This window comes from Camellia sinensis, chromosome 3 (genome assembly GCF_055761805.1).
Source record: "Camellia sinensis isolate YWXY chromosome 3, ASM5576180v1, whole genome shotgun sequence".
NCBI lineage: Eukaryota > Viridiplantae > Streptophyta > Magnoliopsida > Ericales > Theaceae > Camellia > Camellia sinensis.
This window is the reverse complement of record NC_138963.1, coordinates 36,090,885-36,116,743: the sequence shown is the minus strand read 5'-3', so window position 1 is coordinate 36,116,743 and position 25,859 is coordinate 36,090,885. Positions and strand designations below refer to the sequence as shown.

The 25,859-nt window shown below is 38.9% G+C and overlaps 1 protein-coding gene across 8 annotated transcripts; it reads left to right on the top strand.

Moving 5' to 3' along the window:
- On the top strand, positions 1-25,445 carry LOC114267073 (uncharacterized). 8 transcript variants are annotated; one of them, XR_014363749.1, is made up of 10 exons: positions 1-4,159; positions 5,352-6,147; positions 6,252-6,386; positions 6,470-6,700; positions 8,450-8,613; positions 9,884-9,952; positions 10,979-11,112; positions 21,577-21,771; positions 21,881-22,073; positions 25,092-25,445. XR_014363749.1 is itself a non-coding variant. In XM_028208061.2 (8 exons), exons 5-8 carry the CDS (start codon positions 8,493-8,495, stop codon positions 25,170-25,172), a joined length of 405 nt encoding a protein of 134 aa, XP_028063862.2. In that variant the 5' UTR covers positions 1-4,159; positions 5,352-6,147; positions 6,252-6,386; positions 6,470-6,700; positions 8,450-8,492; the 3' UTR covers positions 25,173-25,445. The 8 variants fall into 8 exon arrangements, 3 of the variants coding, with proteins under 3 accessions (XP_028063862.2, XP_028063863.2, XP_082775640.1); XR_014363750.1 differs by having other exon boundaries at positions 21,862-22,073; XM_028208061.2 differs by lacking the exons at positions 21,577-21,771; positions 21,881-22,073.
- Positions 25,446-25,859: the final 414 nt, after the last annotated feature.

The window sequence follows — 25,859 nt, the reverse complement described above, 5'->3', positions numbered from 1 at the left end:
ATATTTAAAATATGATTATATTTGATTCACATTCTTTTTTTTTTTTTTTTTTTCTTGAGTTCCTACTTAAATTCATGCTCTAAATATAGACTGAAAAAGGTTAGATATGCATACACTTAATTAATTAATTAATTTTTTTTGTGATGCCAAGTGTCTATTAATAATTATTTTTAAGAGGGTAATGTATATGGTTAATTATATTTTTTTTTGTCCTTGAATAATACATTTTGTGTTATTTTGTTTTATAATGTTTTAATTTGTTAATTTTAACCCGTGAAGTCAAAGAGAGAGAGAGAAATGGATAGCTTTAGACAGAGAAAGAGGTAGCATGTAGATAGCTAGAAAGGGGCAATGAAGAGCGATTAACAGTGCCGAATAGAGAACGACAGAAGAAGAGCGAAGCAGACAAACATGAATCACGGGCACCATCATCTTATCCGACACCGTACAGCCTCCTCATATCACTCGCACCTCTAGCGTTCGCGATCTCCAGTGATTTTGTCCAGCGATTCACCGATCGACGATTTGCAAAGGCAGAGAGTGAGCTGCAACCTATCATGTTATAGGTTTCAAATCTTTCCATTTTTATTCCTCTTCATTTTCCCCAATTTGATTGCTGAAAATGGATAAGAAATTAAGAAATAAGAGAGGTAGCTCATCCAAAATCTCACTTAAAGAATTCCAATCTAGCTTGGTGAAAAAGAAATTGCGCCATAATAGTTCAGATCAAGTTAATGATAAAACCAGAATAACATAGACTATATGTAAAGGCAATTAGAACTTGAGTTTGAACATGATGATTTTGACATTGAAGAGACTTATTGTGATTCCCCCGAAGCTTACAATGCCATGGTAGGTTCTAATGTTTAACATGGCTATCTATGAACAATACCTGGGCAAAACAACCATACCTAAACTAATGGGGGATATTGAGACAGCAACGAAAGCCACAAATGTGCAAGACTGCAATGAGACAAAAGGGCATGATCAGATTCAGATGTCATGTGTGGAGGGGTTGACGGGTGTTTTGGACTTATCCGATCAGATTGAAGCAGAAATGGTCCAAAGCCATAGTTCCAATGGGTTAGGTAAGTCTTCTTCCCATAATGTTAATGTTATCTTTAAGCCCTGGAGTGGTTTATGAAAAATCTAGAAATCCCCTAGATGTTGATTTGTGATTATGTATCAATTTTAAGCAGTATATAACAATCCCAATCAAATAATCAAGACAAATTGACTCAACGATTTTAACGTAGAAAAACCAGAATTGGAGCACCTCTAACTGTGATAAAAAAAACCACGGGCAACAGCCACAAAACAATCCACTAAGAAGACATAAAGGAATTATACAGGTATACTCTCAATTACCTGGCGAATCCACGCCCGAATTGAACCAACCCCTATGTGCCTCTTCCAACCCCGTCTTCACCTCGGAATTGTCTTGACAATGAGCCACTCCAGAATCTACCAAAGCTTCAGGCTTGAATTCTTCAGAAACCACCGAAGAACAACTCTCTCTTTTGTGTAGAACAAACAAATAATCCTTTGATGTATACTCTTTAAACCATGAGTTGAATACTCAATCAAAACATCAAAGAAAAATAGCAAAATATCCTCAGATATAAACCTTAATATCCAAGAAGAAGATCTGGAAAAGTAATCCTAGTTTTGGACTGCAACAAATACTTATAGAAATCTGGGACTCGCTCGAGCGAGGAACCAAAAACGCGTGTTTTCCATAAGTGGATTCACTCGAGCCACGCACCCTTCGCTCGAGTGTACATTCATCTCTTTCAGGTTTTTACACAGACGCAGCCTTCGCTCGAGCGAGCAAGGGCGGACAGGCAACTTCAAATGCAATTTTGCATTTTGCTTCAGGGGCGCTGCCCCTCGACCCTGCCGTGGCGCTGCCCCTCGACCCTGCCGTGGCGCTGCCCCTCGACCCCGCCGGGGCGCTGCCCCTTGGACTCCCACGAGCTGACCGGGCAGCTCAATCCCCGTCATAATCAGCGAAGTGGCAATCTTGAAAGTATTAACATCACAAACTTCTCTGCAAGGCACAATTCGGGTTGGATTCGCATCTAAAACTCATATCCTCACTGACATACAAGAGCGAATAAAATTACAACTGAAAGGAGTTTTGTCAAATGGGATTGCCAATAATAAAAACCTAACAGTTTATTTAAATTTGAGATTGCTATGAAGAAAGTAGTTAAAAGTCTCAACAGATACTCGGTGGGTTATGAGAATGATCAACTTCAAATCCCATTGGAAATCTCTAAAATTGGGTTTAAGCAATGGGAACATGCTCTTGTAGGTTATTTTATTGATAGAAAATTGTGTTTCTTCCAAGTGAAGACTTGGGCTTACAAGTTGTGTGAGGAAAATCTTGAAGAGGTTATAACCATAGATAATGGGTACTTTGTATTCAAGATGAAAAATGAAGAAGTTTTAAAGTCCATTATTAATGAGGGGCCTTATTATATTGGGAGCAAATTGATTGTTATTAAGAAATGACACCCCAATATGACCCTTACTAAAAATGTCTTTTCAAGTGTGCTGATATGGTAAAATTTTTCAATATACTGCTTGAACTGTGGACTGAGAAGGGATTGAGTTACATAACAAGTTTTATCGGTAATCCATTGTACCTTGATGAATTTACCCAAAACCATAGCCGGTTAACATTTGCTAGGATTTGTATTGAGATAGAAGCTACTAAAGAGATTCCAGCCTCATTTGTTGTAAACTTAATATATGGAGAACCGTTCGAAATCAAAGTAGAAGTTCCTTGGAAACCCCAAGTGTGTGGAGAATGCAAAATATTTGGTCATGCTACAAGTTTGTGTCCATGTAAACCAATAACTCAAGCATCTAGTAAACTTAAACAAGAGTGGAAGGCCAAAGAAGTGGTCGAGATGAAGGAGGAAGGCAAGCCAAGTGAATGGATTGAAGTGAAAAAGAAAAAAGGTAAGGACGTCGTTAATGCTATGGGTAACTTTGCTTTTTCACCTCCTTCATCTTCATCGAATGCATTTGATATTTTCAATACTTGTGTAGCCAATGTGGAGGTTTCTTTTTGTGCCGATCTTAAGAGCGTGCTTAATGCGAATTGTTTCTCTTTAGAAGTGAGTAACCTCAACAGATATTCCGAATGAAGAGGCTTCAAAGGAAGAGAAACAAATTGTTAGGGATGTGGGTAATATAAATGTGTTAGCCTCTAGACGATCTTCACGTTCCAAAGGAGCTCTGTAATCCCTTTTGGAGGGAACTTTCGTTGTTCCATGGACAAACCCATCTTCAAAAGTGAAAACCAAGAAAAAGCTCCTTGAAAGAATTGCTAATCTTAAAAGTTGTCACTGGCAGAATATTTTTGTGAATTTTTTTAGAGTCTGGCTTCCCTGTTGCCACTGTCCAACTTGAAAATCTTTAATGGTTCAAATTATTTATTTTGTAATTTTTTTATCTATATTATTTCAATTTTTTTTAAATGATTCATAATTGTAGTCTGTATAATTTATTAATGTTAATTTAAAATGAATAAAAATTATATTTTTAAAAATAAATTATTTATTTTTTAGGTGACAAACATAATAAATTGAACATGTTACATTATTAAATTAATTTCTTATTTTTTTTATGGGAGATGCACCAATAAATCCCAAATCCTTATCTTATGATCCAGTTGGTCCTATCTTTTATCTTATGATCCAATAAGTCTCAATCTAATGTTGATGACAAAATAACCCGTGTTCCACTTTGTTTGGCACATTGTAGTAAGGGTAAATGTGGAATACCACAATGTGGAATTGACTAAGATGCCCAAAACCCTTACTGTGTTAATGTTTCTTTTCCCTCCAAACAAATCGGAATCGAAGAGACGTGTATGGAAATTTTAACAGTACGCTGATGTTAATGGCATAATGTTGGGTAGGGCAGATCAAGATTCGTAATTGGCAACGTGGAATCCTTGTGGATTGGGACACTAGAATATGAATTTGCATTTTACCCTAAAACCTAGCAAATATGCAACCGCTACCCTATTGATACATCGACACCGGTGGCTTGGGTGACTGTGACACTGTTGTGTTTTTGTGCGGCGATCGGAAAACCTTCATACTCCGGCGGAAGTGACTGTGTTTGGCAATAATGGCACCAGGTACGTTAATCGTTTATATACATGAACTCTTGATTTCGTTTGTATTGGTCTGGTTGATATTTGTCAGAAGTGTGATGTGTGTGATATCTTACGAACCTCATATTATTGTGGATTTGATATAGCATTGCTGATATGGATGATTTTGTGAAATGCATGCTTGTTGCATATGTTAGGTTGTTAATGTTGTTGGCATGTTGTGGGTTAGGAATTTGTTGCTAATTTGTTGCTTTCTAGTGTGTTAATGTTAGTCTGGTAAATGTAAGTGTGATGGTAATGATATTTTGTGGTCCAGGATGTCATGCCATTTTTTGTTGGGGGTGGGTGGGGGAAGATGGTTTTGCTATTTTGTTGGTGGTTCATATTGTCCTGTATTTGTGGGGTTTTGTATATGGTGTTTGTGTTTTTTTTTTACATTGAATGCAATAGTAATGGTGTTCAGGTAATGTGTGACTGGTGCACTTGCATATTTGAGATAGGGTTCAGTTTGTTTGGGGTTTTTTTTGTGTGTGTGCAAATTCGTCATGATGTGATGATATGGTACGTTGTCAAGTGCATGGTGTTGTTTATTGGAGCTGGCATAGTCACATTTGGACATTATACGTGGTGGCATTAGGTGTTGTGTGAGTCGCGAGTTTGATTGGCCGAAGGTATGCCAATTGGGGGAATCAATTAATGTCAGTCTGATAGATAGTGGAATACGACGCATGACTGAGACAGCGTTGAAATCTCAATGTATTAATCACACATGTGTATGGCTTTTGGATGAGTTAACATAATTTGTTAGCATTAGTGTAATGTTGTTTGGTGTGGCAAGAATGCATATGTATGGTGCGTTGGATTTGTATCTTATGTACTTGAAAATAGTTAATTTAGTGTGTTGGAAAGTGAAAATGTCATGTTTTTTATGGTGTTGCATGTAATGGGTCAACGTGGTGTGGTATGGATTAGAAGGTGTAGACTATGTTGGTGTGACGCATTAATGGTATGTTCCTATTTTACGTATTTGTTATGACATGGTGCGTGAAAGTATGAGTTAATTTGGTGTTTCTTTTGATGATGGAACACGTGGTGGTGTTAATTGCTGGGGTTTGATTTCCCCGGTATGCTGTAATAATGTTATGCATGATGTTTTGCGTGTGTTGTTGTTGGTTTTAGTTTTTCCCTGACAATTTGCGTGTAACCCATGTTTCAGGTACTAGTGGCAATCGAAATGGAAAACGGAACATTGGCACAAGGTCACCGGAAACGTCGACCAGGTTGGCCATGAAAAGACAATCCAAACTGCCATTCAAGAAACAAAAAGGGGCCAGTGGTTCTGTTATGAAAGTTGATGTGGATCCATCGAGGTTAATGTACTAATCCAACATATCAAGGGTGATTAACACAGTGCTTGAATTGGAATTACGTGACGGGCATATTAAACAATTATAGAAAACCCCATTTTGGGTGATGATTGATTCTATTCGGGTGAACGAGCTTGATCCGAAATCGTTTAAGAAGTGTGATGCCACAGTCTGTCGAATTATTCAAACTTAGAACCTCGAAGATGAGAAGTTCCACATTGGTGGAGCTAAGCTACCATTGCGGAACAACGACATCATGTTGATATTTGGGGTACAATGTGGGAAGGAGAAGTTGGATTTGGCACATGGTGGTAAAGGGCTTCTGATTTCATGCAAAGACGTTGCGCAAATGTTAGCCGGATATCTTCGAAAGTTATAAAGGATTTGCTGACCGAAGCAATATGTGGTCGTACAAAACGTGACGAAGAAGACGTGGCAAAACTAGTGTGTCTTTACATTTGTGCGAAGTTATTTTTCGCAACCACTGGCGAGCATATAAGGTGGGCCTTTGTTTGTGTGATTGTCAAACTAGATACGTTAAGACAGTACAACTGGATTGCAACGATTCGGAACACGCTGATTGGTTCGCTAAATGATATGCACAATAGGCCAGAGAGGGTGACTGGTTGTGTCATAGCGTTGCTAGTACGTACAATAACCAATTTGCCGAACACATACATCATTAAAAAAAAAATAGACATACATTGTTATGGGCTTATTTAATGGTTTGTTTGATATCTTCATTTCAGTTTCTCATTTCTAAACATTCAACCATCATCACCCCGGAAAGGCCTAATGTGACACCAAGGTTTTGTCGATGGAACATTGGCGCAGTTGTGGGGAAATTAAAAGGGATAAATTTTTCGGCAGAAGTTTCCATTGAGGTATGGAATAAAAGCGTTGCAATTTTTTTTTTTGGTTTGCATACCGTGATGTTTATGTGTGTGTTATTTTGGATTTTTTCTAGGTTCACTGTGGTAAACTTGTCGGGACAATTACTAAGTGTCATATTCTGAAACTAGCTGCTGTTGCGAATGAAACAAGACAAGATGGTCGAATTACGATGGATGTGGATCCAGTTAACGCGTGCGATGGTCATGGGGTTGTTGTTGAGATGAATGATGTGGGCAGTGTGGAGCCAAGCTTCAATTGTTGGCAGCCTGATGCACCGAATGGTGGTCTCATCGAAAAGAAAGTGGTACATGCACTACAATAATTTACACTTTTGGCTACTAAATTTGGCGAATAAACTTTTTTTAGTCACCAAAAGTTGTAGAATAGGCAAATAAAAATTACATTGGTCGCTGTTGAATATGGTTTTTAGCTACTAATTTTTTTTTTAGTAGTTGTATCTTAATTATTGGCGACTAAAAAACGTTAGTCGCTAAATATGTGACAATAGGCGACTAAAAATTGTTTTAGTCGGCATTAGATCATGTTTTAGGCTACTAAAATTTTTGTTAGTCGTGATATACCAGTTTTTGGCTACTAAAATAAAGTTAGTCGCCAAAAGGTTAGCATAATGTTTGCTATTAAACTTTGGTGACCAAAGTTTTGATCGGCAAATATTCATTTTCGGTGACTAAAAAAATTTTAGTCACTGTAAGGTAATTTTTGCCTACTAAAATAATTTAGTCACTAAATAAAAAGTATAAATTTTACTTTTATCTTTGGTGACAAAAAAATTGGTCACTGAATATTTCTTTTCGGTGACTAAAATACCTTTAGTCGTCAAAATGGTTACTTTTGGCGACTAAAATATTAGTCGCTGCTAATTAAATGTTTGGCTACTAAATAAATTAGTCATTGTAAATTAGCCTTTAGCGACAAAAAAACAAGTTTAGTCGCTAAATGTATATAAAATTTTAGTGTTAAATGTTGGCGCGTAGTTCTTCTCAATATTTTCGAACATGGGTTTTTTTCTTCTCTCTCTCTCTCTCTCTCTCTCTTTTCCCTTTTTTATCTCTCCATCAATACAGTCACTTGCTCTCCCTCTTCTCACAGACTCACTATCCTTGCTAACAGCCACCGCTGCTAACCATTGTGACTCTCGCTACCGTCGGTCACCATCGCGACTCTCCCCTCTCAACCACATTCAGGCTTTTCTCTCTCTATCCCTCTCTTTCTTTCTCTCTCCCCCTTCCCTCACCATCGCGGATCTAGGGTTTGATTTTATTTTTGATGTTGTAGGATTTTGATAAAATCATTTTAGGGCTTTACTTTTTTTCTACATTTGAAGCAGCTATGAGCTCCAAGTTGTGTTTAATTCCACACTTTTGTTGCTCCAAGTGGTAAATTCGATCATTGTGTACATTATGACTCATGATCTGTATTATGCTCCATTGTTCCATACAATAAATAAAATGGAGAGTACGATTCCGATTTGATTATGGGATATATTTTGAAGTTCTGTTAAATGCTAGTCAGGCTCTTCGCCTTTCTCTCTCTGTACTCTGCTCTTCTGAGATCTGATTTACCTTAAAATATTGCTTCCGAATGGTGATTTGATACGTACTATTTCTATATAGACAATATATATATATATATATATATATATTTGTAGTTCGGTGGTTACACTGGCTCTGAAGATATACATAAACACACAATCACAAGCCCTTGATTTTTTCTCCTTTTGTTGATCAAGCTCAAACTGTAAGTCACTCCAATCTCTCCATATATTCATTCATTTAGGGATCAGATCTAGTACTTTGAATTAATGGCTAAAATGAACTGATTTTAATTTGTTTTTTTTTCATTGTCTGGTTTTAATTTGAAAAATTGAGTTCGTTTCACTTTCGAATCCGTGCTCTTCTCAAGCATATCTAGAATAAGTTATGATGTTTTTTGTAATTTAATTCAGATTTTCTTTTGTAATTTTCTTTTTTTCATTTGTTATGAAATTTAGGTTTTTTTTTTAATTTTTTTTTTTTTTATGCATTGTTGCTAGATTGAAATAAAGGTGTTGTGATTGGAGAAAAAAAAGAGAGAAGATGATTGAGAGCAAGAAGATTCAGCTCAGGACCGTTGGCGCGCTGAGTCTATCAGTGGTTTCGTCAATTTCAATTGTGATATGCAATAAGGCCCTTATTACCACATTAGGTTTTAATTTTGGTGAGTTGCTTACAATCAATTGCTTACATTATGTTTTCTATATATTTTTCTTTATTGTATTTACTATAAATTCAATGAAGTGCACCATATGAGAATTGTATATTCCAAAGCTATAATTGAACCATTCAGTTGGGGAGCTATGTAACCAATATATGAAGTACATGCAAAAATTCTCAAACAAAGGGTTCAATCTTGCTATTGACCAATACCAAAAAAAAAAAAAAAAAAAAAAAAAAGAAAGAAAGAAGGGAAAATTAGTGAAAATTAGGGAAAATTAGAAGATTAGGAGATGAATTCCTATTTTTTAATTTTAACAATTTGGAATGAATAACCCTTAATTTAAAATGATATTTATGTTCTTGTATTTATTGTATACCAGTATTATTAAAGGCGCACTTAGGATATATATATATATATATATTGACACAGGTAGACACGAGTTAGTAATATTAGTTGTTAGTTTTGGGTGATTTCAATAGTTCTATTTTATTGTGCAACATGGGAGTAGTAAGTGGTCCAACTAATACTATTTCATTACATTTTGGCTTATCACAAACTTTGATGATTCATGCTTGCATAGAAGTCATTTTGTTACCCCTCCATTTCTAAAGGAATTGCAAAGGAATATGGATTTTGTCTAATTGTCAGTTTTCAAATGATTCCTTAATACATGAAAAGGTGAACATGTTTACAGCATGAACAAGGTAATGTATTGTGTGCATTGCCTCTTCAGGGGGCTATAAATGATTTGGTTTAGTAGTTATGTTCTGAAGGCCTAAATTTCAATTCCTTCAATGGAACCCATTTAGATTGTTCTAGTATTTGAAGGAACCCATTTAGATTGTTCTAGTATTTGATGATGGAAAATTTGCTTTCTGGCATTGACGCTGTTGCTTTTGATTCAACTTATGATCTTAACATTTTTCTTTTAGTTTATTGATTTCTTTCAATGGGAAGCCAGTTATTTTATTGTTATTAATATTTTTCTCGTTGTTAGCTATTTCATCAATACCCTTATTCTGCCTATAATAAATGGGCCTATGGAGGTCTGATGCTAGTATATGTGGTCCATTTCTTTACAGCTATAGTTTGTATGACCCTTTTGTATATATATATACATTGATAAGTAGCCCTATTACATATTTAAGGCACTCATTATAGACATAAATATTTTAACCAATTAATAGGTTTTAAAAAAACTCATTCATTGATTAGGTTTTTATTCTTTTAGTTGTATTTCACTATAATATTAATTTCGTCTCTTTTTCAGGTGCTGAGTGGTGGGCTCAACAATTTGGAAAGTCTCTGCCATTTTTGAGTTGGGTTCCAGTGATAAATGGTATGACTCATGGATAGAATAGGATGTCTAGAAACATATAGGCAACTAAAAATTTACTCATGGATAGAACAGGGTATTTTTAAGTGTGCTTTATATGGAGGGAAGTGTTCATGATTTGTCAAATCATATTACTTCAGAATTCCTTTGAAATGAATAGCTCAACCAATTAAATTTTGTACGTATGATTTAAACTAGAATGAAGGAATAATGGGCTTTCATATTAGAATGGGCTTCTTTAGGTTCATCTCTCTTTCTCTCTCTCTCTCTCTCTCTCTCTCTCTCTTTCTTGCATGGTTTGCTGTTTGCTTGCCATACATTGTTGGTTGTTGAGTCTACTAACTTAAAACTTTTGGGAATAGAGCTCTACTTCTATGAGCTTCTCTTTGCACACTAGTCTTTTTTTTTTTTTCTTTTCTTTTCTTTCTTTCTTTCTTTCTTTTTTTTTTTCTTCTTCTTCTTCTTCTTCTTCTTCTTTTTGTCTGTGTGTGTGTGTGTTGCTTAGTTCACATTATTTTGTCAATTGTTAACAAAAATTCATGGTTCGAATTCAGTAGTTAATATACGAATAATGGATTTTTGTTTAGTTGATACTCAAAAGACAAAATGGTGTGAACTGAAAAGTTTTATGGTCTATTCCTGTCTTGTTGTTCTAGTATCTTTCTCATTATACACTTTATTTTATTTGTCTTCATGCATTGTGTACTCTATTTTACTTCTCATTGTGCATCTTGTTTTTTTAGTCTATTCGTCTCTCCATGTGCAACGAAGTTACACATAAGGAAAAGTATGAACTTGATATATATATTGTTGGATTTATTTCTAATACCTTAAGCTTTTTGGATAATTATTTCCTAATACCTTGGCCCTAGATTAATTGGCTCGGATATTGAGTTATAAAAAAAACAAAAAACAATTGCCTTGAGATGAGGGGGGTTTTTTTTTATGAGTGTGTGTGTGTGTGTGTGTGTGTGTGTGTGTGTGTTTTTAATTTGGGAATTGGGTTTTAATTTTTTGTGATTTTGGAAGGTATGTTGCTAAGGGAAAAGGGGATATTGCAACATCATCAGCTGATTGATGAGTTCGAGAATGTTGTTGGAGAAGATGGAGTCATGAAGGAGCTCAAAGAGAGTCCTTTTAGCCAAATTCTGAAGTTTGCACAGGTAAATGCGGCACTAACTGTAAAGGTTACAACCTAACAGGACCATTTGAAGGACTCATGGAAATGGAATTACTAAAAAAAAAAAAAATTAAATCGATATTTATTGTTGGTATTCCAGTTTAATAATTGTTTCTAGCAACTATAATGCGAAAAAAACACGAATATATATATATATATATATTTTTTTTTTTCCAAAAAATGCAAAAAATGCAGTATTTGTAGTATTACATTCATTGTCAATTCTGTGAAATTTTTCTGTGTTTATAGCATTACACAATAATGTTGCCTTTTGTCACATCATCAACTAATTTTGTCTTTATGGCTGTGTCTACACATGTATATGCATGAGAGGATAATTTATATGTAAATTGGGCTTAGCTGAGTAATGGGCCGTTCTGTGGGCCACAGTATGAAAAGCCTTGTAGTTAGCCTGGTCCAAATGAGCTGGGCAGTCAGCTCAGTCACCACGGTCAGAGTGGCAACAGTTAGCTCGGTCATACCATGCTGAGCCAAGGTATTTTTGGCTTTCTTGAGGACCTTGCTCATTGATTAGCTCGGTCCAAGCTTGTCATAGGATAGCACGGTCTCTACGGAAGAAACCGAGGTACAACTGAACGAGAGCCGAGCTAGCTTGGCGTTGCACATTGGAGCACGAAGCTCAGTCAGCTCGGTCAGAAGTTAATAGCCCAGTTGGAGTATGCGTAACCATAGTGCAGGCACTGAAGGGAAGATCTGAGCTAGGTTAGCTCGGTCGTACTGCCATCCAACCGGGGTAAAACTATCTCACTTGGTTTAAGCAGTGAGGGGGGTGTTGAAGGATAAGCATTATCCTTTAGGAGTGTGATTCCTAGGAGGACTCTGCATGGAGGAATAAAAGTCCTACTAGGGTTATGCCACGCGGAACCTATAAAAGCTCATAACATCATCTATGGAGAGGTAACACAATTTTGATTCCCGAATACACAGAGCTTTTGTCTATCTGTCTATTTTACTGACTTAGGCATCGGAGAGGTATCTGGCACACACCCGCCGGCTAGCTCATGTTTGTGTTTTCAGGGAGTAAAGCGACGACGTTTGGAGGAGCGCAGATTTGATCAACAGGATTATACGAGAAGATTATTTCTTGCTCGTACAATTGGCGCCGTTTTTGGAAAACCTTCTAGAGACAAAAGCTATCAGGGAAGTGCACTATCCCAAGTGGATATCCAACACAGTAGTGGTGCAAAGAAGAATGGAAAATGGCGTGTCTGCGTGGACTACAAAACAGTCAACAAGGCATGCCCAAAAGACAGCTTTCCCCTGCCACGGATAGACAAACTGGTAGACCTAATGGCAGGACACGATCGACTTAGCTTTCTTGATGCATATAGAGGTTACCATCAGATCGCTATGTATGAACCAGACCAGGAGATCACATCCTTTACAACGCCAAGAGGACTGTATTGCTACAAGGTCATGCCCTTTGGCCTAAAAAACACAGAGGCAACATTCCAGCGGATGATCACCAAGATGTTCAAACCATTGTTAGGTAGAACAATGGAGGTTTACATCGGTGATATGGTAGTAAAAAACAAGGATAAGAACGACCATCTCAGGGACCTAGGTGAGATGTTTCAGATCCTAAAGAAGCACAAGTTGCACCTTAATGCATCTAAGTGTGCGTTCTGCATAGGATCAGGCAAGTTCCTAGGTTTCCTGGTGACCAACCGAGGTATAGAGGCAGACCCTTCTCAGATCAAAACAATTCAGGATCTAGAGAGGCCCAACTCAGTAAAAGAAGTACAACATCTCACTAGTATTGCAGCCGCGCTAAACCGGTTCATAAGTCGGTCGTCAGACAGATGTCGACCATTTTTTCAAGCATTAAAGGCCAAGTTTGAGCAGGATGAAGAATGCGACCGCGCCCTAGAAACTTTAAAGGAATACATGTTTTCTCCACCGCTGCTAGTGACCCCAATACCTGGAGAAGAACTATTTTTGTACCTGGCAGTTTCACAGCACGCAATTAGCGCAGTGTTGGTCCGAGCGGAAGGAATCCAACATCTGCCCATCTTTTATGTCAGCAAGACATTGCTGGGTGCAGAAACCAAGTACTTACCATTGGAAAAACTGGCCTTAGCCTTGATGATGGCCTCAAGGAAGTTGTCGCACTACTTTCACGCCCACACCATAATCGTCCTCACAGCTTTTCCATTAAAAGCTTTGTTCGAGAGGGCGAACATTTCTGGGCGAATCTTGAAGTGGGCAATAGAGTTGGGGCAGTTTGACATCAAATTTCAACCCAGAACCGTGATAAAAGCCCAAGCTTTGGCAGACTTTGTCGCAGAATTCATACCAGCAAGTTATCACGTCTGCCCAGTTGACTTAACGGGTACAACCGAAATAGGGATGGAAAGTGGCGCCGGAATAACGCAACCCCTAATACAGGATACCCAGTTACCTCCCAGGACAGACCAGAGTGAACAAAGGGAGGGAGAAACAAACCATGCTGCACCAGGCAAAGACCCATCAACAAATAAAGACTTGGTACAATCAGATAGCGAGGGACAAACAGTAAGTGTGGACTTTGAAGAAAACACCAGCAACACTCAGGACCCCAAGGCATCATCCAATCCCTCTACCTGCTGGAAGCTATTCGTTGGAGAGATATGGAAGCTCTTTGTGGATGGAGCATCCAACAGGCATGGAGCAGGACTCAGCATAGTCCTCATCTCACCAGATGGCCTAGTAGTGGAACAAGCAGTCAACCCTGGCTTCCCAGCATCAAACAACGAAGCGGAGTATGAAGCGCTTTTAGCAAGACTAAAATCAACACTCTACATGAAGGCCATCAGCTAATGGTTTACAGTGACTCACAGTTGGTGGTAAACCAAATTTCAGGCGACTACGAAGCAAATGATAAAAGGATGGCTAAGTGCCAAGAGTTAGTCAGAAAAGAGATCACGAAGTTTGAAGTTGAGCGGATAGAACAGATTGGCAGAGAAGAAAACAGCAGAACAGACGAACTAGCAGGCTTTGTTTCAATGGTAGATACATCCATCCCACATCCACTGCTGATCGACTTCCTACCCAGACCAATCATTGAAAAATCTAAAGTAGAAGAAGTATGTTGCGCCAAACTAGGCCCTTCATGGATGGATCCCATCATAGTGTTCCTAAAAGATGGCATTTTACCCGAAGAGCAGAAGAAGGCCAACAAGATAAGAGTAAAGTCACAGCGATTTTGGCTCTCTCCATCAATGGCCTTGTACAAGAAATCCTTCATAGGACCTTACCTGAAGTGTGTCCATCCCAGCAAGGTCGAAGCATTTATGCTTGAGATTCACGAAGGTGTATGCGGAAGCCACCAAGGGGGGAGATCATTGGCTTACAGAGCAATTTCGCAGGGATATTGGTGGCTTTACATGCAAGCAAATTCGGAGAAGTATGTCAAGAAGTGCGAGAAATGTCAGAAGTTTGCACACCAAATACATCAGCCATCCAGAGAGCTTCTACCTTTAACTAGCCCATGGCCCTTCGCAATGTGGGGCTTGGACATAGTAGGACCACTTCCAACAGCGCCTGGCAACAGGAAGTTCTTTCTAGCAACAACAGACTACTTCACAAAGTGGGTGGAGGCAGAAGCACTAGCATCAATAAAGGAGAAAGATGTGAAGAAGTTCGTCTGGCAGAATATCATTACTCGGTTTGGCATATCCAAGGCTCTAATATCAGACAACGGCACTCAGTTCGACGGCAAAATTTTTAGAGGCTTTTGTGAGGAATACAAGATAGAATTCTACAATTCTACACCGGCATACCCCCAAGCAAATGGCCAGGCGGAAGCATCCAACAAAGTCATCTTGGATGGATTAAACAAAAGACTAGAGAAAGCAAAAGAAAAGTGGGCGGATGAGTTTCCTCATCTTTTATGGGCTTACCGTACCACACCTCGGCAATCAACTGGAGAAACTCCTTTTTCCTTGACCTATGGCATGGAGGTACTAATCCTACTGGAAGTCGGCCTCCCCACAATTAGAAGCGAGAATTTCGATCCAGACTTAAATGGGTAAGCCATAGCCTTAGAACTCGACCTTGCGGAAGAAAGAAGAGAAAGAGCACTAGTTCACATTGTCTCATACCAGCAAGAGTTGTCCACAAAACAGTACATCCAAGACAATTCAAAATCGGAGATTGGGTACTGCGCAAAGTGATGGGCAACACCTTGGTACCCGGAGATGGAAAGTTAGGGCCTAATTGGGAAGGACTTTACAAGGTGGTTGGATTAGCAGGAAAATGGGCATACCATTTGGAAGATGAAGACAGCAAAGCCTTTCCCAGGCCATGGAACACTGTCAATCTCAAACTATTTTATTTTTAGTTTTTCTTTCAAGTATTTGTAGTTTTTTCTTTCTCAATAAAACAAGTAGTTTCTTTTCAGTATAGTTGTTTCCTTCTGTAAAAGATTGTTTTAGTGTGTTAGGCGCACTGAAAGCATAGTTGGCTGGAATAACCAACTTTGCACTCTTTTCAGCTAAGATTAGGATCAGTACTGAAGAAGTTAGCTGGAATAACCAACACCCCCTTAAGCCCAGGATAAAGATCCAGGTTACAGGATGTTTGGTCGGAATAACCAAACACTTTACTCTAGATTGGCAGGAATAACCAACTTAGAGGTTGGCTAGAAAAACCAACACCCCTCCTAAGCCCAGGATAAGGATCCAGGCTGCAGGATGTTTGGTCGGAATAACCAAACACTTTACTCTAGGTTGGCAAGAATAACCAACTTAGAGGTTGGCTGGAAAATCCAACACCCCGCCTAAGCCCAGGATAAGGATCCAAGCTGCAGGACGTTTGGTCGGAATAACCAAACACTTTACTCTAGGTTGGGAGGAATAACCAACTTAAAGGTTGGCTGGAAAAACCAACACCCCTCCTAAGCCCAGGATAAGGATCCAGGTTGCAGGACGTTTGGCAGGAATAACCAACTTAGAGGTTGGCTAGAAAAACTAACACCCCTCCTAAGCCCAGGATAAGGATTCATGCTGTAGGACGTTTGGTCGGAATAACCAAACACTTTACTCTAGGTTGGCAAGAATAACCAACTTAGAGGTTGGCTGGAAAAACAAACACCCCTCCTAAGCCCAGGATAAGGATCCAGGCTGCAGGACGTTTGGCAGGAATAACCAAACACTTCACTCAGAGTTGGCAGGAAAAACCAACTTTTGAGCTCTCTTCAGCTAAGATTAGGATCTAGGCTGAAGAGGTTGGCTGAAAAAACCAACACTTATTGTTCTTCAACCGAGACAAGGATCTCGGCTGAAGAGGTTGGCTGGAAAAACCAACACTTATTGTTCTTCAACCGAGATAAAGATCTAAGTTGAAAAGGTTGGCTAGAAAAATCAATACTTATTGTTCTTCAACCGAGATAAGAATCGAGGCTGAAGAGGTTGGCTAGAAAAACCAACACTTATTGTTCTTCAGCCGAGATAAGGATCTAGGCTGAAGAGATTGGTAGGTACGGCCAGTTAGATTGCAAAGTTAAGACCGAGATAAATATCTCGGCTAGAGAATTTACTTCACTCAAATTATATTTGGAAGGTAAATACAAGCATGGAAAGAAACCGAACAAACAATTAAAACAAAAGATGATTTCATTAATAAATGCAAAGTCAAAGTACAAGAGATGGGCCCATAGCCCGGTTACAAAAACGTCTAAAGTTAGCACCTAAAGAAAAGAAAAGCACATAATCAAGCAAATAGGTCATCTAAATCAGCATCCAAAACAACCCAGTCTTCACCCAGAGGTAGCTCGGTTGTTGCACGCACCTCTTGGTTCAGCTCGGTTGGAGGCACTGCATCAGACACAGCAAGCAAAAGAGGGATAGAGACCACAGGAGTTAGGGAGATAGACTGCGCGATCGGGCTGGGTGTTGTCTTCTGGAGCAGCATCTTCATCCTCCTCTTCCAGAAACTTTTGCTGAATGGCGGCAGCGTACTCCGCCATAGAGCTCGGTATGAAATAAGGAGGAGGGTTGAAGACCTCGGTCTCTGAGCTATGACCGAGCTGCGCCACAGCTGCCATCCACCCACACTTGAAGAAAAGATCTTTTGCAGCTTCACATTGCTGGATGTAAGTGGCCTCCCCCTCCTTGTAACCACGGTCTTCCGCGCCCTCAACCTTCTTCTCTAGCTCAGCTATCTCTGCATTCTTCTTGCCTTCAAGCTTGGCCAGCTCGCGCAAATATTTTTCTTTTACCATGGCCGCAGCCTTTTTCTTATCTACTTCAGCTAAATTGACCAGGTCGGTAAGTCGAGCTACTTCGGCTTGTAGCTCGGCCATCTTCTGTTGGGATTCTTTTGGCTCGGCCGTTTTAGTATTGGCCTCTACCATGGCCTCCCTTGTGGTCTTTCGAAGCTCTAACACGCGCTTATGAGCAACATGGTTCTTCTACAGGGCCTGCAAAAGGAGAGAAACAATTTTAAGATAAACCGAGTGCAAAGATGTTGAAATTTGAAGAAAAAAAAAGAGAACTTACCAACACTATTGATTTGGAAGCCGAGCGAATGGCCTTCAGCTCGGTAAGATGATTGTGGTGATCCATATTGGCTGGAAGGCAGACGCTCTTAGCCAGATTAAAGGCCAGCATATGGTCTTTTTCCGCGACCACTGAGTCGGAGTCAATGATAGCGCGGTTCTTGTAGGTAACCCTAGACACCCACTTGGAAGAGCTAGCTCGTTCAGAATGCTCCGGTTGTGGGCTGGGCGGTGTGGATTGCGGAAACACGGTGTCGTCTTCATCAAGGAAGCGCGGCTCGGTCGTGGAGGGGCTACCACGGTCTCTTGAGGTTGGCTGGCTGGTGGTACCTCGGCCTGGTTTGTTTCGGTTAGAAGGGCCCTTATTGCTCTTTTCTTGGCCATCTCTTGCTCCGCAGTCAATGGGATCAAGTTGATTTGTGGAAGGGAAGGATCAGGTTCTGGGGATGGCTCTAAGAGGAAATCGGTCACCCTGGTCTTCCTACGGCTACTATATCGGTAGGTCGGTTCAAAATTTAGTAGCTCGGCCCAGCTCCTGTTTGGGTATCGGAGCGCGACGCGAAGTGTGTTTAGGTTGGGGTAGCTGCACTGGGACTTGAGAAAGTTCAAATCTGCATGAAGGAAGGAGACTACAGTTAGTACGGTTCAAGATAAGAAAATCGAAGTAAAGAAAAGCATGGAATTAAGCCGAGGTAATCCTACTGGCTACACCCTTGTTCCAATTTATTCTATCGCCCGGGATTTGGGCTTGTTGGTCCTCAAAGTTCCAAGATACCCAGAAGAAATCATCATCATTCACATCTTTATCCGTGGTATTTTTTATTATCTTTTCACACCGGTGCCTTATTCTTAAATAATAAACCCAGCCATCTTCTGCCGATCCTATGGAATATTGGTGGAAGAGCTCGGCTAAACCGAGGTTAAGGCCAGCCCGGCGGTTTAGCTCGGCGATGCCATTTATTATGCGGTATGAATTTGTGGAAAGTTGGGTAGGGCAAAGGTTGGTTTGTCTGAGGAACTCACAAAGAAGGGGCTGTACAAAGAATCTTAGTCTGGTTTCTACAATGAAAAGATGGGTAAAGGGAACGAAGCTAGGGTTTTCCCAGGGTATGGTGTCTAGGTTGGCCAAGGTAAGATGGACATCATCAGGGATATTGTAGTCCCTTCGAAACTCGGCCATGGCCCCTGGTGAGTTTACTAAAAACCTATATTTACCTATTTGCTATTAAATTATGAATAAATTAGCTTAAGTATTAGCTCGGTCGAGAATTGACGCGAGTTTACTAAAAACCTATATTTACCTATTTGCTATTAAATTATGAATAAATTAGCTTAAGTATTAGCTCGGTCGAGAATTGACGCTGAGTAGCTCGGTTGAGTGCTCAAAGGAGTGCTTGGGCAACCTAGTCAGAGTCTGCAAAGTAAAAAAGAAAGGTGTTAAGCACAGATCGATTGGACCGTGCTAAAAGAAACAAAGGCAAGATAAATGAAGTCCTAGCACGGCTACGTGGGCTGCTATCCATTCTTAGCTTGGTTTGAGCAAAGGGCTTTAGACCGGTTAAGCCTTTGGGGCAGCATTCTTAGTTCGGTTTGGACTAAGGAAACTGGTTTAGCCCCAAGTCTGAGCTCGGTCAGTGGGTAAGGCTTTCTAGCACGGTATTGCACGAACCTAAGGCAGTTCGTTAGTCCAGCTAAAAGTATAGCGAAGGGTACTCAGGATTATTGTTACTACGAGTTTTAGTTCGGTTGTTTCGTTTCGCTAAGCTTACACCTAACACAAACAGTATCCTAGTTCGATTGATGTGAGATTTTGGAGCAAAGGGGAAATAGTTCAGATTAATCATTTATACAGTGGTCACATTACATGGTTTTTTCTTCAGAAAACACAAGGCTAAGAAAAAATGGAACATATGTTTTGAAAAACATACAACTAAGCATGCTATGTAAACATGGACGATATCAGCAAACAGGAAACCGATTTGAGTTACTTACTAGTTCAAGATGGGGGGACTGAAGACGGGAGCAATCTTAGCAAAGAATACGAGCTTTTTTAGAAGCAGTATTGAAGCAAAATAAAAACTCAGAGGGTAGAGAGAGAAAGAGAAGATGAACAAAGGTATTGTGATCTGAAGAAAAGGGGTTTTTGGTGTTTGGTGGGACTATTCAAAAGTCGCGAGGTACGAGGGTGGCGTGACAGCGGCATTGGGCTAATTAGAGTCTGCCACGTGTCTTTGGAATGGAAATCGATTCAGTTAGAGACTGAAGAGACGTTTTGACTGGACAAATTGGTAGCACGGTGTGAATTTAGCTCGGTTGGAAGGCTAAAGCCTTTTTAGCTCAGCTGGTAACAGGTAATCCCTATCATGCTACGCAGATGGAATTAAGGGGCAATTGAGAGGGCAATTTTTATGTAAATTGGGCCTAGCTGGCTAATGGGCCGTTCTGGGGGCCACAGTAGGAAAAGCCTTGTAATTAGCCCAGTCCAAAGGAGCTTTGTAGTCAGCTCGGTCACCACGGTCAGAGTGGCAACAGTTAGCTCGGTCATACCATGCTGAGCCGAGGTATTTTTGGCTTTCCTGAGGACCTTGCTCATTGATTAGCTCGGTCCAAGCTTGCCATAGGATAGCACGGTCTTTACGGAAGAAACCGAGGTACAACTGAACGAGAGCCTAGCTAGCTTGGCGTTGTGCATTGGAGCACGAAGCTCAGTTAGCTCGGTCAAAAGTTAATAGCCCGGTTGGAGTATGCGTAACCAGGGTACAGGCACTGAAGGGAAGATCTGAGCCAGGTTAGCTCGATCGTACTGCCATCCAACCGGGGTAAAACTATCTCATTTGGTTTAAGCAGTGATGGGGGTGTTGAAGGATAAACATTATCCTTTAGGAGTGTGATTCATAGGAGGACTCTACATGGAGGAATAAGAGTCCTACTAGGATTATGCCACATGGAACCTATAAAAGCTCATAACATCACCTATGGAGAGGTAACACAATTTTGATTCCTGAATACACAGAGCTTTTGTCTATTTGTCTATTTTGCTAACTTAGGCATCGTAGAGATATCCGGTACACACCCGCCGGCTAGCTCACGTTTGTGTTTTCAGGGAGTAAAGCGACGATGTTTGGAGGAACGCAGATTTGATCAACAAGATTATACGAGAAGATTATTTCTTGCTCGTATAATGCATGTGTATATATAATTTGTATGTTTTTTTCTTTAATTGGTGCATTCTCCCAAATACCCCTTAATGCCCTGCCCCTCCCAAATCCATCCAAACACCCATGCCCCTACCGAACTTGAATCCCCAATCTCCGCTGTGGAATTGTTAGGGTGATGTCACTAGGCCACAAGGCCATCGACCATATTTGTGTGTGTACATATATATAAGAAACCCAAATTACTTCACTTTTTGTTTTAATAAATTGTTCTGAAGCTTAGAGACTTGTTTTATATCTTAGTCTTTTCTAGTTTCTTCAATTTGTTTTGATTTTTATTTCATGCAACTGAATGTCAAGGATAGGGAGCCATGTTATTTGGGAAAGATCCATGCAATTTGAAAAATGATAAATGAAATAGGGTTTCTCTTAATAAATGGTTCCCTTCCATGTAATAGATGAGTCTTCTCTTGACATTGGCAAACATCATCCACAAAAAATCCAGTTATGTAGATGATCTCCAGTGAAATTAACATCTCTTATTTAATATTTAGCATGAGAAGATGATTTGTTTAGTAGCATAAACTGAGTCTGTTAATGCACATAGAAAATAAGCCCATGCTTGTTTAAATGTCAGCATTTTACTTTCCAATAAATAATCTTATTTCTATTTTTGGTGCTGATTTTGTGTACCAACTGCATTATGCTTCTAGTTTCACAATCATATTCTTTGGAAGCCTTTTAGAACAATTGCACAATAAATGAATTCTTTTTCTGTTTATATTTTGTTCAGATTCTTTTTTCTTGCACACTTGATTAATACATCACAATTGCAAGAAGCTATAGTTCTACCCCCATTTGTGGCAATAGCAATTCGTCCAAGACCTAGTGTTTGGGAATATGTTCGTGTCAATGTATATGAACTGAGTGTGGAATAATTAAGTGTTCCAGAATATCTTCGCTCCAAAGAAGAACTTGTGGATGGAGAGTAAGGAACCTCCCTTGAAATTGTTTAATGATTATTAATCTACCCCTTTGCATATTTATTTAATTCATCACAAGTTTAATTGGAATCTAGAATTTGGAACCTGGTCTAGGTACAATGAAAATTTTGTGCTGGAACTTGATTTTGAGCCATTCAATACAACATTTCCTAGACCAACTCAGTCATCTTCCATTGGCAATGGGGTTCAATTTCTCAATCGTCACCTGTCTTCAATCATGTTCTGTAATAAAGAAAGTTTGGAGCCTTTGCTTCATTTTTTTCGCACCCACAAACATAATGGTCTTGTAAGTCTTCTTAACTTTTGGCATTGACATTGTTTTGACAATCAATTTCTTGGGTGTTATCTAAAATAAAAAAATAAAAAAATCTAAATTTAAATACTATCTCCTTGTTGTTAAGCATGAGGGCAAGCTAAGATCATGCAATTGAAGAATTAAAATATCTGTAGGTAAAGAGGGCCTATCATAGTACCCGTTATGCGATTTTGACCTTGAATGCTTCTATCACTGATCTTTTAGAGATAGACTAATCTCATTAGAGTTGTTATTTGCATTTTTTATTTTATTTTTCATTTTGTCAATAGGCTGAAATTTTGATCTGTCAGATGGGGCTTATTGTCCAGGAATTGTTGGATGTTAATTTTGGTTTTTAAGTCCTATAATTTGTTACACAGAAAAGAAGAAATGAAAAATCTTAGTGAAGACTATGAGTAATGTTGTTGCACTCAAGTAACAGTTGAGCCATTACATTTGTAATTTCTAGCATTGAGCCGTTACGTCATTGCATCTGTATTGTAATGAACTTACAGAAAGTAGCAAACAATCTAGTCAACTGTGTAATGTGTACTTTCATCATTCCTCTTCAACAGTTACATATATTGTACCTAAATTTTCTATACAGCTAGATAAGTTTGTAAACAGTTAATACAATTCAATGTTTAGGGAGTATAGTTAGAAAAGTTACAAAACTCTCCAAGAAAACATTCGGAAACTAAATCTTGATAAACTAATTAAAAAAAAGGGCTCAAAAACCAAAATTAAAATTAATATTATAGCAACATAAGCTACACATTGTTTCTCCACACAGTTATGATCTTAGGTTAGCATAGAAATGTACTTGATGGAATAAAAAATTGCATCTCTGTTTTTCAGTAATTCTTAAGTTCAGAGAAATGTATTTGACTAGACATTGACTATCCAATGAATTCAAATTGAATTGACCTCTAAATTTTTTCTTCCAAAATTTAAAACTAGATAGGTAAAGTCCATATGGTGTATAGGGTGTAAGGAAGACAGTAATGCCATCCAACCAACTAAGGCACATAGTTGATTGTTAAATCAAAGCTTATCATTATGATTATATATTATCACCAAAAACTAAAAAATGAAAAGAGCATATCTCTGGAAAAAAATTCAAAACAGCCCCTGAATGACCATGTGACTCTCACGGATAGCTTCCCCATGACAAATAGGACTTGTGACAACTGATAGAATGTAATTCAGACCTGTAGGTAGAGAGTTACAACCAAATACGCCCTAAACTTACTCGAAAAAGAACTTTCCGAGGGCGAAAATTGAAAACAGCCCCCGAACAACATTGTGACTCTCACAGATAGCTTCCCCATGACAAATAGGACTTGTGACAACTGATGGAATGTAATCCGAACTCATAGGTTGGGAGTTAGAGCCGAATACGCCCTAAACTTAGTCAAAAAAGGGCATTTCGGGGGCAAAAATTCAAAACAGCCCCTAAACGACCGTGTGACTCTCACGAACAGTTTCCCCATAAAAAATAACTGACGAAACATAATTCGGACCCGTAGGTAGAGAGTTAGAGCCGAATGCAGCCCCTGAACGACCGTGTCACTCTCACGGGAAGCTTCCCCATGACAAATAGGACTCGTGACAACTGACGGAATGTAATCCGGACGCGTAGGTTGGGAGTTAGAGCCGAATACGCCTTAAACTTACTCGAAAAAGGGCATTTCAGGGGCGAAAATTAAAAACAACCCCCGAACCAACGTGTGGCTCACACAGACAGTTTCCCCAGGACAAATAAGACTTGTGACAAATGACGGAATGCAATTTGGACCCGTAGGTTGGGAGTTAAAGCCAAATACGTCCTAAACTTAGTCGAAAAAGGGCGTTTCAGGGGCAAAAATTCAAAATAGCCCCCGAACGATCATGTGACTCTCATAGACAGCTTTCCCATGACAAATAAGACTTGTAACAACTGACGGAACGTAATTCAGACTCGTAGGTAGAGAGTTAGAGCCGAATACGCCCTAAACTTAGTCGAAAAAGGGCATTTCAAGGGCAAAAATTCAAAACATCCCCTGAACGACCGTGTAGCTCACACAGATAGCTTCACCATGAAAAATAAGACTTGTGAGAACTGACGGAACGTAATTCAGACCCGTAGGTTGGGAGTTAGAGCCGAATACGCCCTAAACTTAGTCAAAAAAGGGCGTTTCGGGGAAAAAAATTCAAAACAGCCCCCAAACCACTGTGTGGCTTATACGGACAGTTCCCTCATAACAAATAGGACTTGTGATAATTGACGAAACGTAATTCGGACTCGTAGGTTGGGAGTTAGAGCCGAATACGCCCTAAACTTAGTCGAAAAAGGGCGTTTCAAGGGCGAAAATTCAAAACAGCCCTCAAACCACTATGTGGCTCACATAGACAGTTCCCCCATGACAAATAGGACTTGTGACAACTGACGGAATGTAATCCAGACCTGTAGGTTGGGAGTTAGATCCGAATACGCCTTAAACTTAGCCGAAAAAAGGCGTTTTGGGGGCAAAAATTCAAAACAGCCCCCAAACGACCGTGTGGCTCACACGAATAGCTTTGCCATGACAAATAGGACTTGTGAGATCTAATGAAATGTAATTCAGACCCGTAGGTTGGGAGTTAGATCCAAATACGCCCTAAACTTACTTGAAAAAAGGGCTTTTCGAGAGCGAAAATTCATAACAGCCCCCAAATATGCCTTACAAATAGTCGAAAAACTTGCAACACTTAGTTAAAAAAGAAACAACTTTATTAAAATAACATCTACATATTCTAATAATTGCCTTTATATATTTATAGGACGAAGAAATTACATATTACATTGTTTGTGCAGTTGGTTGGAATAAATATTGCATGATATATATATATATATACTTTCTTTTATTTCCAAGAAGACGTTTTTCGATTGTTCTACCTTAAATGCATGTTAGAACATATTCCATGTGGCTGACTGAATTGATATTTTGTAACCAATTCTAATGTTTTGTTTTTTATTTTTCTTTGTAGATGGCTTTGTTTCGTGGACTTGTGGATAATCCATATTGGTGTATGGAGAAGAATTTTCACTTTTGTGTAGAACTAATATAATACTTTTGTCGTCCTCAGCTTTTGTGTAGTTCATTATTACTGATACATAAAACTTTTGACAATCAACAGATAATGACTGTCATGGTACATAGATCACCTTCTGTCGTGGTACATATATACCATTTGTCGGTGTACATATAGGACGTTTTGTCATGGTCCATAGAAAACTTTTGTCGTGGTACTTATATCACCTTTTGATGTGGTACAGATTACGATGGTAATTTGTACCATGCTAAATGGTAATTTCGCTTGGTAATAAATGAATTTTTTGTATGCGGAGGGCTTTGATTTTTGTGTGATATATTTTGTATGGAATTGTTAGTTTAGTTTCAACAATAGTTGATTTGTATGGACTTTGATATTTAATGTTATTTATTTTTGGTATATGGATGCAGATTGTAGAATGATTGATAGTATGTATCATTTTGTTTATATACGTATTACATGTTGCATTGATATAGACAGGTTGTGGAGAAATTATAATTTTGCGATAAAACATAATATCATGTTTTTGGCGACTAAACAATTAGTAGCTAAAAAAAAATTGGGAAAAAACATTTGGTGACTAAAAGTTTTGTAGCCAAAAAAAAAAAAAGACATTTGGCGACTAAAAGTTTTGTAGCGAAAAAAAAGAAGACATTTAGCGACTAAAAGTTTAGTAGCTAAAAAAAAAAAAAATAGACATTT